At 36.0% G+C, this 17958-nt stretch overlaps 2 protein-coding genes across 2 annotated transcripts; one reads left to right on the top strand and one right to left on the bottom strand.

Annotated features, from left to right (window-relative positions):
• Positions 1-216: 216 nt before the first annotated feature.
• Positions 217-3225, top strand: LOC120336084 (small ribosomal subunit protein eS25-like). Its single transcript, XM_039403686.2, has 4 exons — positions 217-368; positions 770-934; positions 1787-1886; positions 3088-3225. Exons 1-4 carry the CDS (start codon positions 366-368, stop codon positions 3159-3161), a joined length of 342 nt encoding a protein of 113 aa, XP_039259620.1. The 5' UTR covers positions 217-365; the 3' UTR covers positions 3162-3225.
• A 2839-nt stretch (positions 3226-6064) lies between these two features.
• On the bottom strand, positions 6065-12364 carry LOC120335833 (somatostatin receptor type 5-like). Its single transcript, XM_039403443.2, has 9 exons — positions 12130-12364; positions 11525-11687; positions 10982-11163; positions 10266-10517; positions 9481-9601; positions 8987-9280; positions 7808-7917; positions 7201-7373; positions 6065-7054 (listed from the first exon to the last, which is right to left on the bottom strand). Exons 1-9 carry the CDS (start codon positions 12315-12317, stop codon positions 7014-7016), a joined length of 1524 nt encoding a protein of 507 aa, XP_039259377.2. The 5' UTR covers positions 12318-12364; the 3' UTR covers positions 6065-7013.
• Between the last annotated feature and the right edge of the window lie 5594 nt (positions 12365-17958).

The raw sequence follows: 17958 nt of genomic DNA, 5'->3' as shown, positions 1-17958 counted from the left end.
TAAAGCCCCTACTCCTTCATTCTTTACGCGTAACGATTTTCAATTGGATCAATTTACCTATTGAACATCTTTAGAAACAAAAGTGGCCAGCATGCAAGATGCAATTACAAGTCCTTGCTTTCGAAAACAAATAACTAAATAATCCCATACCCGACATGGAATGGTGACCGGACGAGAGGTCGCGGTTCGCCATATGGTTAAGCCGTCCTATTTTCCTCTTCCTCGGGATAAATATTTAAATCCTATCCTATCCAAATCAGTCCGAAATAACGTTAGCTCCTAAACACTCCGACTGCTCTGCTGCGCCTCTCGCGGTCTAACAACGCGAATACGATTCGCACGTTCTTTTACGCCGAGACGTCAAGATGGTGAGTTCTATGTGTCTGTGATGGTTAATATCAAGTTGGTTTAGATGTGAATTTGATTATAGTATGAAAAGTGAACAGATTATTAAAATGGAAAAATTAGCGCACAGTAGTGGTCTATGTTTATACATTATCACACTTACTATGTAGGTCCAAATTTCTCCCTTCTCCGGTGTTTGCAATGTCACGAATCTGACTGTGACACGACTTCAGCTGTACTAAAAACTGGAAGCCGAGCTTCACACGCCAGATTTATTGTATTACGTTGCTCTTGATTTAAACTTGGGTAGGTGGGTATGAAAATATTTAACAAACCGAATGTGCATTGTTTTACTATAATACCTGAATACAATAATAGGAATTTTATGATTATTATACACTTATAGTTATAATTGTCTTTTTAGCCTCCAAAAAAGGATCAGAAGGGAGGGAAGCCAACGCAAAAATCTGCGAAGCCAAGTGGATCGGGCAAGGCTAAGAAGAAGAAGTGGTCCAAAGGAAAAGTTCGTGATAAGTTGAACAACTTGGTTTTGTTTGATAAAGCAACTTATGACAAGCTGTATAAAGAGGTAAGAAGTGGAAACTTTTCTTCAATAAATATTGAACAATTTCGTTCCACAGTTTCATGGCTAACTAAGAATAATTTTGTACTTGTGCTGATGCTTGAATGATCCCTAACAAAATATTTGGGTTAATTTAAAATATTCATTAAATGTCGCGGCGGCGTGGCTCATCGTGTTAAGCGTTAGGAATACGCTCGCCACTGCACCTCTGATCACTCTGCGTGGGTTGGTTCGCAGGTTCGAATCCCGTGCGGGGATGGTTATGTGCGAGAGGATTGCTGGACTCCTCGCCGCCGTAAGATGGTTTGCAAAATCGCTGGTCAGTTATGGCTTCCTCCACCATCGAGTCCATGCATCCGAAAAACAGATCACTAACTGATCCCATACTCGACATGGAATGGTAACCGGAAGAGAGGCCATGATTGGCCATATGGTTAAGCCGTCTTATCGGCTTTCCTCTCCCCCTAAATATGTAAATCTTATCCTATCCTAATGGCATCTTAAAATAATTGACTGCATTGGATTCCCTGTTAGTGAAGCCTGAATATAGGAATAGCAATAATATAGATAGTTTGTAATTACTGAAAACCATGGAACAGGAATTTCTCCTTGAAGGAAAATCTGCGGAAGTGGTTCATAACACCCATTCCTTGAGTTATATGTCGCTCTTTTCGGTGAAATTCTTTAAAATAAAATTCTGTTTTTGCAATATCAAGTTTAAAGATATGACCTGAGATCAGTATTGTAATATATCTGAGTGTTTTTTCTAATTCAGTGAACTCAACTTCCCCTGGGTCTAAATCACAAAATTTGTTTCAATTCTTCTCAAAGATTTAATATATGATAATAATTTTGTAGGTTCCAAGTTACAAATTGATCACACCTGCAGTGGTTTCGGAAAGATTGAAAATTAGAGGATCTTTAGCAAGAGCAGCTCTAAAAGAACTTTTGCAAAAAGGTATTCTACTTCACTATTATTAATTTTCAAAGAAGTTAATAATAAATTTGTTTTTTATATCTATGGTTGTTTTTTTGTACCCATCTTTATATAAACCCAAATATTGTCATTTGATAAGTTTATGCGCCAGGAGAATGTTTTTCGAAAGGGATTAGAAATTTGTTCGGTTTCTGTCATTCTTAGTGGTGGCAGTGGGTGGGTATGATAAAAATTGATTTACATCTGAATACAAGTTAACTTCTCATACTCATGTAAAGAGACTTCTATGGAAAACAAATTGTTATGCCTTGCCCCTTAGTCACAAAGACTAATCGATTTGATTAATAATTCATTCCTGACTTGTGTTTGTTGTGGCAATACTCAGCAATAAAGTTTTTTCGTATATGGTATCTGTTGTATTGGTGATTTATACTTCCGAAACCCTCCAGTCCCCTCCAAGCAGACTGAAATACTATTTCAGTTACCCTCACATGATGTTGCATAAATTTTATTGCATAGGAGAAATATAATAGGCATCTTTGCATTCAAAGACTCTGAATCATTAGAGTCATTTAAATGAAAACACTTTACTCGGATTCACCTTTCTCCGGCAGAGACTTGTGTGTTGGTGCTGTAACTCTGCTTAAAATACATCACTGTTTTAGTTTGACTTCATAAATGACAGTGATTTATTAATGGAGGATTCAAATCTCAGTAGCCATGTTACAAATAATTATCCATGTCACTGTTGTCTATGGCATTTACCGACTTAGACACCAATGTTTTACCAATTTAAAAGACTATCTTAAAAATCAAGTCTATAAAGAGTCATGAGAAATGATCATGCAGCAGTGACGCCCAATTCAAATAATCTGCCACTAAATCTGTTTTCCCAGTGACCTTTAGTTATTTTAAAATAAAATATCTCTACCTCAAAGCAGCAACGCTGTAGGCAACTAACTTGTCAAATCTGTCTGTCCAGTCCACAGCTGTGAATAGAATGGAATTATCGATCACTTCCAGAGGGCCCCAGTATCACTTGCCCTGCCTGTTTGTTTAAAAGTAATTTGTCAAATCACCAATTGTTTATTAACATAAGCTGATAACATTATGAATATTTGGGAATCAATGGAATAAATGGACAATTTAATTTATAGATATCTTTTTCTGGGCACTAATAATTAGAAAGTTCAGTTTTAAAAACATTCTTCACACTTTTCAGGTCTTATTAAACAAGTTGTGCAACATCGGGCTCAGTTGATCTATACAAGAAGTACTACTGGAGAACCGGCATAGGATGGGATTCATTCAAGATCATTGCATCTGTTTTAGGTTATAAAATAAATGTAATTGGAAAATGCCTAATGCCTATTCCAGCTGGCAGGCCAAAGACAATTTGTATTTTTTCACTATACTAAGTGGATTTCAGAACTATTTGCAGGATTAGTGACAGTGTCTCTGTAGTGAAGCATATTTCGATATAGTAGGATAGTAGGGAAAGACGTTGGAATCGGGTGTGGAATATGTTTTAATTTTCGCACAATATTGCCTGGCGAGATGAGGCAATGGGTGCTTGTGACGCAGTTGATATACAGCATTTACCAATTACCGTAATATATTTCAGGAGATGCTCCAGTAAAATAGTTGACACGTTTAGTCGGCTGCGCTCTAACCAAAAACCTGTCGCGATATTGTTACAACTTTGATGAAAGTCGTCCCTTCATCATGCGCGTGCCGTAGATATTCACCTTTGAGAAAGCACTAACTTCAAACTGTAGCGATCAATGGTTCATCCTTCATGCGGAATACACAATGCGACTGGAGCCAATGCCAATTTACTCTTTTTTTTTCTTACGAAAGTTTTTTTGCCTGTCAATTAAATCAGCGACGAGTTAGTTAGCATACATTCAATGTAAAAAAGTAGCCCCTGTTTCGCATTGCGAAATTGCGCTTCAAACTTCGTTTCTCTGATAATGTTATTAACTTCACGAGCTTTTGACTTCTTTCGAATTTGCTCCGGGCAAAATTGCATGAAAAAAAGTGTTACTCGCGGACATTGAGTATATTCAGATAACATTATCGTTGTGTAAGAAAATTCAGTTCCAGGCGAGGACGTAGTTATCTATTAGTTGTCATTCTATCTACATGTGGTGCTCCTATATCGTCTTTTCTACTTGTTATTTTGCCATGGGTAAAGCGGTATGTCTAAGCATGCTTGGTATAGGTAGCCTACAGTAGGAACTCTACCTACGAAAGACTCTGAATACGAAAAATCCAACCTAACGAAAATTCTTTATCTTAAAATTTTGCTTCCGCTGACGTAAAACTTTGTACATACGAAAACATAAAAAAACGCATGTAATGATATTTGTCTATTTTAGGTTAAATAAGTGCAGTGCTTGAAACGGGGATGTTCAATTTGAATTTAATTTTCGCATATTTCGACCTCTAAATATCGTTTTTCGTGTTTATAAGAATACCGAATATGGCGCACATATCCTACCGCCGCCGTTTTCATTCAAAATATTTTACAATTATTACATTTTTTATCGTAATCGAAGTCAACCGATTTCAATTAGCGCCGACTTGAAGTGCTTATAAGTTATAACACGTCTATATATATAACACGATGTTTTTGATTTGAAATATTTTACAATTATTATCGTATATTTCAATTTAGTCGAGATAGTTTGTGCGGCCTCGGCAATAAATCTAAGAGCAAATTGTGTCGTAATGAATTGTTTTCATCCTCGGTTTCGATAGTGACCGAACATAACAGAAAATGTTTTCATTTCTTACAATTTCGATCGTATAAAATAGCTCTCAAATATTATTTAGTATCTATCGAGGAGGTTATCGTTAATCCCAGCGTCGTTGATGACAATATCGTTCAGTTTAAGTTGGCGGTAAGCAAAAATATAATCATAACATCCGACATGAAATATTTAAGTCAGCGCCGACTCGAAAAATAAAACACGATTTCCGGTCTTGAATCTCCATCAATGTCGGATAGAAATTTGAGAATTGGGTTCACTCATTTGAATATGATGATGGGCGCGTAATAACATTTGGGTTTTTCTGAATCAACGAATGGTTTAGCGAGCAATATAAAAATTAAAGTCGTGTTATCTGCCATGTCAGGCGCCCAGCATTTATCTGCCATCCCACTGTCCCGTTTGTTTCTGGCTGGTACGTACAATGTGTCTCACTCAATCTAAGTTGCCAGCGAAATTCAGTCCGAAGACGAATAAAAAACGAATGAGCAAAGCGAAAAAAATAAAATGAAAAACTGAAAAGCAAAATAAAAAAGAGTAAATTATGATTTTGAATTTGATGTGTTCGTTTTTCGTTTTTTACATTGCGTTCTCTCTCAGCTGTGAACTTTTTCTGCCTCCTCTTACCTCCGCCGACCGCCCCCCCCCCCCTCTCAACGGCCTTCGCATAGCTCTTTCTTCTTTTCATGTGGACCTTTTTATTTATTATGCAGTAATCTTGTGTATTTGTTACGTTTTTTTCAAACCAATAATATAAACGAGAATATCGGTCAGAGACCGAAGACTTATCGATCGAAAGTTAGGGGATCCCCCAAAACAGCGCTCTTACTCCATAGTTACACCTTGTGTCCCATCACTAATTAATTATTAACTCGCTAATTATACGACATAATTCATCCAAAATCAATAGGCTTCTGGTACGACATATAATGAATGCACATGCAGATTCAATCTCGCTTTCGTGAGATATCGCGTGCATCTAACAGACAAACAGACAAATACCTATCAACATACTTACCGGTTAAAATCGATAAGTAATAATACAAATTTTATGTCCGAGTATTGTGCGGAACGAATTAGGGCATTTACAGGTAAAAATGCATCCCTACTTACGGAACTTTTTACCTAGGAAGTGGCCTCCAAAACGAGTTATTTCTTAGGTTTCTACTGTATAACCAGCAACTTCAAGATTCGGCTTCATCCGAGTTTTCACCTTATGGCCTTATCAGTCGTATCGTTACCACCCAGTCATATACTGAGAACTTTGAGTCTTTGTTTTGTATATATATACGTGTATGTTCATTTTCTGGTTTGACAAAATCAATAAATTCTCTTTCCTACCGCCATCGGGATATTCTGGCACTCTGCGGACTGAGTGTATACGTAAGCTCCTAATGAAATCATCTTATGACACCAAGATTTGTCTGATTACATATATTCGTATGATTAAGCATTTGTGTCAAAAAAATTCAAATAGCCTGCTTTAAAATGACAATCGTATGCATGGTTATTGAAAAATAAAACAAAAATTGAAATTGTGAGTTAGATAACAGTAAATTGATATTGTCCCAAAACGTTCGAGTGTTGCTTGAGATTGTCGCATTTAATAACGGATTGAAGTTTGGGAATATGATGGTATTAGTAAACCTCCTAGTTGTTTTACACTACTAATCCTGAAATTGACGACTGGAATTATATTATTACAAGAAAAATAGCTGTACAGAAAATTCAAGATGTTAAAGGTATAGCGGAATATGAAATATATACCGCACAAACTAAGTGTGCCTGCGGACGTATCCACGTTTTTAAACTTCCCTGGTGGTATTTGTGATAGCCTAATAATTACACAATTCAACGAATGAATAACTGGGCTTTCATTTTAAATTTATAGAGGAATTTTAGTTTAGAAGCTTAAAAACGAAAAAAGTTCTGAAAATGCTAGGATGGACTCGGTTTTAAAGTATTTCACCGTGCTTTTTAATGGCGGGCGCTTAAATATTTGAAACAAGTGCTAACTGTCAATATTTTTTCCATACTGCACAGACAAGAGTTAGGAAAAAATACTATAAATTTACGCATTAGAAATATTGGACTGTAAGGTATGAAAAAAATATAGGGAAAAAATGGCAGTCTACATTTCAGATCGATAACTACTAAAAAGCTATCGGAATTTCTCCGGTTAGGCTGAGCTTATTTAAGTCATTACACCGTGACCACGAAGCTTGAACTGAACTGAAAGTGTTTACATCTTTCATGGAAAAATATCATAAAATAAGTTGAAGAATTCAAAAGTTGCACGATATGTTGCAATAATTGTTGTAACAAATTCACTGAAAGTGCATTCATTGTCTTAAAGTCTTTTATCCTAATCCCATTATAAATTTCCACTGCTATCCATAGTCCTTAGCGGTATACCTGTGAATGTATAGAAAATGTTGTATGATTAAAGCATTTCTAGGTCAACCCGAACATTCTATTACACAAAATTCTTATGAGCATACTCTTGTTACAATAGCACTAGCAATAGTCCGCAACATGTGAGATACTTTTAGCTAACTTACGCTCTTTTTGAACACTTCCTCGGGCTTCACTGACGTAAGGAACACTTCCAGATCTATGCTTTGTTTTTGATCCGTCACTTGAAGTAACAATCGAATTAGATCGACCGCCACCGAGACGAGTCAGTCCTGTCGCTGATAGGAAGCTCTGCATTCTCTTGTGGTTTTTGATTTGTCTGGATTAACGAAATCGAAATATTAGAAATATGATAATAATACGTAGTGCGGCAAAGTAATCTTGAAAAAAGAAATTTATAAATATCTACTTCTACTGGTTTGTCAGCAATGGAAGGAATGACGGGTTACTCATTAATTTCAAATGAACAGGAAATGGATGTATGACTCGTTTTGCTGAATTCTTGCTGTTTTTGAGCAAAATTGCTTTTCTAGCATTTCATGAACATTACCATAGTAATATACAGCTATGCCTAGCCAATCATGAAATATATTTTCTCATTTGAAAAACACGAGACGATACCACCGAGGGCTAAATAGGACGTAATACAGTGCGAGGGGTGGCACATATCACTCTCCCTCGTATCGCTATGCTTGGACGCCCCTAATTGTAACATTCTAACATGTTCTTATAATCCCCCAGGGTAAAACGTACTTCATTCTTTTTTGAAAAGTTCCGAGGAAGTTGTACAGATACGGATTGAAAGCTGAGTTAAGATAAGCAAGTAATGATGTTGCGATCGCCAATCTTGAACATATGTTATCCTGCAAATGCAAAATATATATATATATATAAATGAATAGCTAAATATGAATGGATAATATATGAACGCGGACCAATAGAATAGTGAAACTACTTCCATATGTTTCTTCCAATTTGTTTGCGTCAACAAGTAACCGTACTTCGCCACTGTATGGGCCACCAATGTAATGACATGATTCAACAGCAAGTTACAACTGACCAGAACCGTCACAATTGTGATCGCATAAACAAAGAGATGCATGCAAATTAAAGTTTCGTAGGTTTTTAGTCGTTTCCATTGGAAGAGAATTTTCTGTGTGAGTATCGTTTTTGCCTTTTAACTCCGTAACACAAATCGCATACAGAAATGTCAGCTCCCGAAGAGTCACGAATCGAAACTGACTCACAAAAAAGGATGCACGATTGTTACGCAGGGTCAGATCTGAATGATGGAACAGCCAAGCAAAATTTGGAGTACATAAAAAACAATAGAATTTGAAAACGCATTATGAATGTTGTACGATATGCTCATGGTATATGTTCTTCTATTGATTCAAAAATTAAAGTGTGTTCTTGAGCATACTCTTGTGATTATAACTGTAATATTCAAGGGCTTGAATCCAAGTAACACAGGTTTCAATTGCTCACAGAATATATTATATTGCATGAAAGTAAATAGAAATACAACATATACGTCCGTCACTCACAAAGAGTAGTTCTAGCACGTTCTATCGTCATAGACCAAATATAAGACATAGAATATATATAGCAGTATTTCATGGACATTACAACAACAAAATACAGTCAACCGACGCTGCATAATAGATCAACCTCATCGCCATTGCAAATGGTCCTCACACGCAGCCTTCGTTACACTGCTCTTTCCAAGACTTTGTGCGATTAGATCTGTTTGTTTCAGTTCACGCTAATAGTCGCGAATTACCAAGTTTAAGATTGAACCTCCGGTAAACGATAAAGCCCCTCTACCTACCATGACCAATAAACCGGTAATTGCTGCACATTCATTGCACAAACCTAAGCAAATGTACACGAAATATAGCACTAATGGGAACACACGAAGGCAAAACTTACATCTTGAATTGTTATTCCTTCGATCTTCGCCAAGTGTACGGAATGAAAAGGAAGCCAGCACAGAATGAAGAGCAAGACTAAAACTGCGCACATCACCGTCACCCTGACTTTTTCTCGGTAAGTACGGCCTGTTGACGCAGAAGATGACTTTCTTCGATTTGTTCTCCAGATCTTTTTCGTACTATCCTTGCCACCTGAGCGTGTAGATTCTGTATTGGAGCTTCGACGACCACCGTCTGTAACGTTTGTTTTCATCAACCGAACAACGATCAGGGTGTAACAGAGAGAAATGACCTGAATAATACATTGATTATCTATTAAAATAAGAGAACCTTGAACGCAGGTAGGCTACAGCTTTACATAACCATACTTATAATGCATTACTGATTTACGGTGCTTTAATCATAAAAGTATAAAGTTAAGTCATGAAACGGTTTGTTGTTGCGTAGTTGAGACCATATGTTATAATATTTTTATTTAAGTGTGTGACTCACCAGTAATGGTAGTAAAAACATGACCACAAAGTTGAAATATATGAACACAAACCATCCCTTTCTTTCAGTGTCATAAATACACCCGTTTCGGAAGAATGTTTCGTTTGCGCCAGAAGTGCTTCTGCATTGTGAAAATGAAAAAATGGATTGGATTGTGATTACGGTAGATGGATGTTTCCTCTGCTCTTTACGCCAGAAATATTATTTTTATAAATTGACATTGAAAGATTCTTGATGCCTAATTTGAGAATGAATTGGCGTTTATAAACTAGTTTACATGTCCACAGCCATCATTTTCATTCAAATATTCAGCTACATGCCAATTAAAAGTTCTAACTCTAAGACTTTGCTCGCAGCTTTTCCGAGAATAATTTTTTATTACTGCAACTAATTTAATTCTCACAATACAACATAACGAATGAGGGATTTGATATATACGTAGATTTCGGAAACTCAACTACAATTTAACAAAAAGTTATCAAAACCACGAAAACGAGCCAATGTTTAGAACCATGTTTAAAAATCGATCTGGGTCAAAAAAGTGGCAAAGTGCAAAATTGTTACATCATCTTCAAATTATTTTTCATTGGTCATTATAACGGAAGGGGAAAAGGAAGTTAATTCTCGAGAAAACATTCATATCCCCATTTGTAGCAGAACAAAGGGCGACTATATTGGTTGTCCACATACCTTCAAAATCAAATATAAAATATTATTTTGCAATTCAGTCGAAATACAATGCAAAGTTTAGTATACCGAAAAGGCAAAGTAAGTATAATTCTTACGGTTCAGGAAGTATTTCATCAAATGGTACTGTGCCAGTGCTTCCAAAGTCTATATCTGATGTCAAACCGCTGAATAAATCACCACTTCCCAGTTCAAACCAGTCATATCCACTTCCACTTCCCGAAGTTACAGGTTTATTAGTCATACATGATTCGCCGTGAACATCATCAAACACATCCTCATAGCACTCTTGTGTAAGGTTTTGCATATGCTTATGACACCATTCGTCACGGTCGATTGGAAATTGTAATCTGAAATATTCGATCAATCAATCAATTTTATTTGGTCACTCTGATACGAACAAAACACAAAACAACGACAAAGGGACAAACAAAATACAGAGGACCTCGAGGACGGGCATAACTTAATAAAAATGTTACATACGTACAAGTACGTGCCCGTTCCCCAAAAACAGGCAAAACACAATAAAACAAAAACAGGATGTGACATCGGGCAATATTTTATAAATATTCAAAGCGTTTTAATGGTAATTGAAAAAAAAAAAATACAAACAGAAAAGTTTATAATCTCAGATAAAAATAAAATATCTCTACTGAAATCCTTTTAATTCAAACTTTAAAATTCAGTATAGTTTTTAGGTGAATTTGAATCGCCTGATTTGGGTTGATGTTGAAATTTCATACATAAGGGTTTTGTATAACGCAACAAATCACAATATATATGGCATTAGGTAAAATGAAAATGAAAAACTCACGTGCAGAAACATGTGGGTTTGATTCCGACGGTGTCGCTGTACATCATCACGGGTATGCACATAGCCAGGGCTATTGCCCAAGTAAGCGCAGTTATAAAGTAGGAGTATGCACGTGATCGCAAGCGTTGGACACGAGAAGACAGGGCGTGGCACACGGCAAGATATCTATCAATTGCCATTATCTGAAATATATAGTTAGCAAATATATGATAACAGATAACAACGGAAGAACACACAAAAATACACGATTTATCAAGCAGCGAGAATCCGCTAAAGTAGATGCTCCAGGCTTCGTGTGAGTTACATTTCAATATGTTTGGTAGCGCTGAATGTGTGGAAACAATAATAATTCTCCACGAATAACATAGAACTAACTGGGCTTTGGAAACCTAATGCACACGACATTAGTTCGGAGACTAAATGCACTATCCATGTAGCCTAATTTGTTTGATCACAATACCTCGTTTAATTGAATATACATATATATGTGTGAACTTGAAACAATTGTATAACGTTAAGATGTTCTAAGGAATAATTTCTCACCATCAGGAACAAAATAGAAGCATAGTAATTGAAGAACAATATTGTCTGTAGTGCTCGACACATTCCAACCGGATATATCCATCTTCCGTGAATTTGCTCAGATATTTTGAACGGTAAAGTTTGTAGAAAAAGAAAATCAGCTATGGCAAGTTGGAGAACGTACCTTTTAAAAATATGATTAAGAGGTTTATTGATTTTTGTAAGAAATGTTTTTCTTTACGTAATAATTTAGTTGTAGAATCCTACTTCCAAGAATGCACTTCGCAATTGCATTTCACCTTGCTATTCCATTTGATTGCATTTTATAATCGTAGTCAAACTCATAATCTTTAAATTTCATAATACATACTTCCAATACAGTTATATATAATTAAATAATGCTTATTGACCGCAAATTTTAGCTATGCATCGCGAATTTTTTTTTTTACTATAAATTTACAATTATCTGGCATGCGCAGAGTTGTGAGTAGTTGCGAGAATTGAGTGAATTAGCTTGTGAAACGAAGGCGTCTGATCTGCCTTATCTGCAAACTGAACTATGTCCAATTTTCTATATTAATGCTTAACCGTATCCAAGAATCACACAAATAATTGAGCTGACTTACCAGTGAGTAAGTTTTCGAAATTCACTCAAAAACAAAATGACGAATATCACCAACAGGTTCCCCAGCACTCCGCTCACATATATCAGAACTCTGAAGGCAACTACAAATGTGTCTTCTGGACTCAAAACCGACTGAGCTCCCCCACTAGAAGGTAGGAGAGTTGTTGTTGTGGTTGAAGCGTTCGACATCGCAAGATACGTTTGTGATTTATATTATTAATAAGTTGGATATCAAGTTTGTCTGAACAAAATTTTCACACGCATTTAAGATTTTTCTTGAATGTAGATGTGGTAGGCTTTTTACTGCATTTATTTTTTTTAAGTAAAAACGAATTTGCAGTTAGCGGTTGTTTCTTTTCATTTTCATAGATTAATATAGTGATATTAAAATGCACGCGCCTGTGAATTTCACATTAAACGTTTTTTTTTTTTCATTTTGTTAATTAAAAAAGATTTTCACAGATAAGAATCTACTGAAATCATCTGTATTTTTGCACCTTTATCCTGAAAACGGGTGTATACAAGCAGCCAGCGATACGCAAAGAATTTGTTCCTGTTGAAAACCTGGAAGCTTATTGGTTTGACATTTTGCTTTAACCTTTCTGCATTAACCCCTGAGCCATTGCCTCGAACTATCGGGATTTGATGAAACGATGAGATACATTTTTGAAATTAACTAATGTGTGGGACCAATACAACAATCAGAATAGATTCCATTACATTTTACATTGATATGCATTTACATTAGGGTGGACATTTAAAATGCATCAATTAAAATTGTCGATTAACTATTTTGTGCTTTGAACAAATTTTGAAAAAGTCAGACAGGATCTCGATATCTACATGTCTATGAAACTGAATATGCGTAATACCTCAATTGCAATCTACATAATATATACTACACAATATTCGCAAATCAGACGGCAAGATGAACCTAATACCTCTTTCTTATTTAACTTGGAGACTTAAATGAATGTAGTTGCGTCGTCTGGAAATACTTTGGGGTCAAAATAGATGTATTCGTGCATGTATGGATGTGCATTGTCTTGGAGAAATAACACGACGTTTTAGTCAGAACACGTTTAGACTTAGTTGTACACTGTCGTCTAATCTTTAAACAATCACCTCCTGGGGAAGATATGGCCACGACTAATTCTCACTTTCACGTCTGTAATCATACATAGAGCATACGCGAACGGAATAATGCATTGTAGAAACTTAATGTAGCGGATATTACGTCATATTATGGGACTTGTATCCTTGCTGAAAGAAAATGAGAAACTTGACAATAGAAATATTGGCTTTATTTATTTTTTTTATTGAGTATAACGTGGAGTCAATAAGTTTCATATTAGCGTGAATGAAAAATAACTTGCTCTGCAACTTATTTGATATTACAATGGTTCCTTTCGTACAATGACAATTTTCCTAAATTCGCATTATGATTGTTTTTGTGGTTTGAACTTTCACCTATATTTGTTTGGACAAAGAAATCCTACTTTACTGACCGTTGAACGAAAGTGACATTTCATATTGATGAAGTATATTCATACTTCGTATAGAGCAGTGGTTCTTAACATTTGCCAATTTGTCAAACACCTGCGCTAGTATGCAAGCTTTAGCCGAACCCAATTTTACTCGCCCATAATCCAGATTACTCAACTGCATTTAATCGTAGTACAATGTTATATCAGTTTATTTTCTGTTCTCCTCGAAGAAAAATCGAGATCTGATGCTTTGTTTCGAAAGTAGCAATTTTCACGTCAGTTCCACATGTAATCCCGTTTCGATCTTCCTTTTGACTCTTATCAAGATATAAAATACGTGCTCATTTATAGCTATAGTTATGAATCATACAGTATACAGTTATAACTGGTGAAAATCAATTAGTTGTAAGATGTCGAAATAAATAAAATGCGTAAAATTTCTGAGCTTCTTTTATATAAGTGAGTGAGGCCGACCATTTATGTACAGTTCTGATAACTCCAACGAACCAATGAACTCTTGCTATGCTATATCTGGGTAAGTTGATCAAAAGGTTGTGCCTTGTTAAATGGGATAAATTGAATGAAAAAAAAACGCCTTACTAGTCCGGCAGAATCGGGCCTTAACATTGTTTTGGGACATAAAGTTTTTTTTATTGTTTAGATATAATGTATATGACATATATAATGATACCCAGGTGGGTGTGGAGTATATAATGTTGAGCAATTTTTTTTAAGTGGATTTAAAGTATTCGGCCCAAGATGACGCACATCCTGAACCCTAACTTGGTAAACATACAATGTTCAGGTTGTGCGCCATCTTGGTACGAATACTTCAGGAGCGCCTTTTTGTTAAAAACAATTATTTCATAACTACATGGTTTAGTTTTGCATACATGGCAACATTGAATCTCCTTACAATGTCAGAAATTTAATTTTAGTAGAATAAATGTTGGTTTATTTCACTAATACAAGTCAAGATCCATCGACAGCATCTAGCCACTTTCTATTGCGCTCTTCAAACTACATTTGCGTTGCTGCGCGCATTTCGTTTTCCTAGTTTAAGCTTAGGGACTTGGGAAATATTTTATTAGTTGAATTGGATTGAAATATTTGACCTCGTCTTTCACTCCGAACAAGGCCATGTAAAACCATCCACTGGTATCTAAAGATGTGTAACGAGTTTTCTTTCGGAAGAACCGCAACCTTTCAGTGCTGCATTGACTTTGGCAAAATTAATATATCCTTGTGAAGATAGAAGGTATGCGTATGCGAAACCGAGATGTGCACCTGTTATGCCAACACAGTTGAGTCAAAGTTTTGAATACTAGTACATCACACACATCTTCCTGCGTGCTTCGGTTGTACGTAGTAACGCGCACATTTTTGCGCACATGTATCAAATTCCACTTGAATATTGAGCTATAGGTTTTTGACGAGCTTTTGTGTATGATTTCATTCCATAGAATTTGTATGCTGTTCTAAAGAATACTAGTTTCAGCTTTTTCATTCGTTCAAACCTCGTGTTAAAAGTAAGTTTTGTAATATTGCGTGTTGGTTTCCAATATTCTTAAATCGGTGATGCCAGTAAATCTTAAATGCAAAAAGATCAGTAACATCTGCAATAAAAACAGCAGTACCCTCTCAAATGACAGTTGGGGGATGGATACTCTTAGTATCTGCTCCATCGCGTGCCTCTTACAGTCTTACCAGTTTACATGCGTGTCAATTGGTATCTAAGCTCAGCCAGAGACAAAAAGTTTCGGACTGCAGTTGGCGTGACGAAATGTTTTTAAATAAATATTCTACAATAAGATTATTTGATTGTATACTACTGAAAGTTCCGACTTATATGTCTTTTCCCATTGCACTACTCCTTTATTGATATTCGATAATATGAAGCTCACTGACATAGTTCTTAAAGTGTGTAGATGGGTATAATCTTTTCCACGCTGTTCAGGTGGGAATGCGCGAATATATATAAAAATTGCTAATATTGGTTTGCAATGCGATGAAATCCCATCTTGGCATTTCTGCCTCTCGCAATTGCTGCGTATACTTATCGGGGAAGTTCTGTGGCGTGGTTATCAAATGAAAAAAAAAAACATGGGAGTATTTTTTCTACTTCTCTACTACTATCAAACCTTGACATTTTGTGAAAACTTTTTTCCATGCAACCTTTCTATAAAACATCCCCAACAACCACAATTAATTCTGTTATTAAACTTCCGAAACAAACACATCATCAACAGATGCATATATCACCAAGTAGATATTGCTGAATTGATCTTTATTTTACCATTTTTCATGTAATTCTTTTTGGTAAACCTATTATCTATCGTAAATACAGCACATTTGACAATGTTGTAGTGTGCCACTGCTTTTTTTGGCCTCACATATTTGATATTTGTAGTTAGAGCTCTTGGGGCTCTGTCAAACAAAGTTACATACAAAATATTAGTTGTAAATTGCGAAACATGATCATGTTGTTGGAATAACTTGGCATTTTACCACCCGTATATCATTCATTGTTGAGAATATTAATAAAATCATAAAATTTAAAAATCCGTTCTTGTGAAATTTTTGTTGTAGCTAAATTCCAGGGACAGCATGACAACAGGCAAGAGAAGCACGGTCGCCTCTTTTAGTTTATGACAGGGTTTCTTAAAAGGGGACCCCGTCCTCCTTGGAGGCCGCTGATCGGTTATCTGGGAGCACGAACAAACAGATGGAAATGCGAATATACAATTACAATGTATTTTTATAGAAGAGAAGAAGCAAAAGTGTTGAGAGTCTTTGGTAGTTTGAAAAGCATTGGCATGGAACATAAGAATGAACTACACTCTTTCCCAGGGATATACTATGAAATGTAGCAATTTTCTCATGCTTGTTCTCGTGATATCATTATCTTTCACTGTGTCGTCGTGATCATCCCGCTGCCTAACAATTCTAGCTAACAAATAATTGACTGTTCTCCACTGGGTGTATATCCACTTGAACCACTGGCATTAGCAGGCTTGTATTGTTAATTGCAACAAAAACGGGTATTTTGAAATAGTACTCTTTATTTTACGCGCATGTTTCGACAGTATTTCCATATACTTAATATGGGTCGCGACCCAAACTGGGCTCAACAAATACCTAAAAGTGATTGATTTTATTTCCTAGTAAATTTGGTGCTTGCGTAGTTTGTGCACCAAGATTGCGCACAACCTGAACATAGTATTGTAACAGGTTATGGTTCAGGTTGTGCGTCATTATGATGCACAGGTTTGACGAAAAACACTAATACAAATATCGAGCCGTAAAAAAAAATTGCTCAAGGCTGCAAACTCCACACCCATGTAGAAATGATGGGCAATGACCCCAAGATGAATAATCACAAATAAAAAAAACTTTATGTCTGAAATCAAACTTGGGCCAAAAAGGTCCCCTTATCTGCCGGACTATACCATATCTGCAGTAAAATCTCGTATATGAGGAATTTTTGAAATGTTCAAGATACTGAGTAAACAAACAGACAACGTACAATGCGCGAAGACGCAAGCAAATATGTAACGTTGATAATTTTACTTGCGATAAACTGAATAATATGAGGACTTTTTGAAAATGTTCAAGATACTGAGTAAACAAACAGACAACGTACAATGCGCGAAGAAGCAAGCAAATATGTAACGTTGATAATTTTACTTGCGATAAACTGAATAATATGCGTACATGCTTTAGTGGCATTTTTCAATATAATCGTTCAGAATCCCCAAAATTTCAAAGGCGTTTTCTATGCGCGAAGGATAGAGAAACTATATGTGTACTATGATGAAAGATTCGTTGCCGACGCAAAAACATCGCCGTTTCATTATTTGCATCGTAAGGCTAGTCCAGATCGCAAATAGTTAATTTATTAGTTTAGCAAAGGTGGGGAAGCCGCAACCAAACTATGTGAACAACTTCACGACGGTAATGGTCCAGCAATTCTCTTGCGCATGGTTATCTTTGACAAACTTCGAATTCGACAAGCCATTGGTGGTGGTAAACAGCGGACGGTGTTCAGTCAGTGTACACTTGACGTCACTTAGTAAAGAAATTAACGTCATACTTTTGTTGAAATAATTAGAATCCGCAATATCCAATCTGATTTTTGGTACATATCCATTAAAAAGTTAGGGAATTGTATATGCGATCCTCCCAATAAAAAACAAGCTCAAAAGTCAATAGTCAACCTCGAAATGACAAGGTCAAACATGGTGGCCACTACTGCCCACTAGCGGCATCGCAAGACACACGTTTTTATTTTTCGTGAATTTGATTTGGTGTTTGGCAAATTTTTGTTATTATTGCCATAAAAT

This window comes from Styela clava, chromosome 2, assembly GCF_964204865.1.
Source record: "Styela clava chromosome 2, kaStyClav1.hap1.2, whole genome shotgun sequence".
NCBI classification, from domain to species: domain Eukaryota; kingdom Metazoa; phylum Chordata; class Ascidiacea; order Stolidobranchia; family Styelidae; genus Styela; species Styela clava.
Note: the sequence above shows the minus strand (reverse complement) of the source record. Positions and strands in the feature narration are given on the sequence as shown.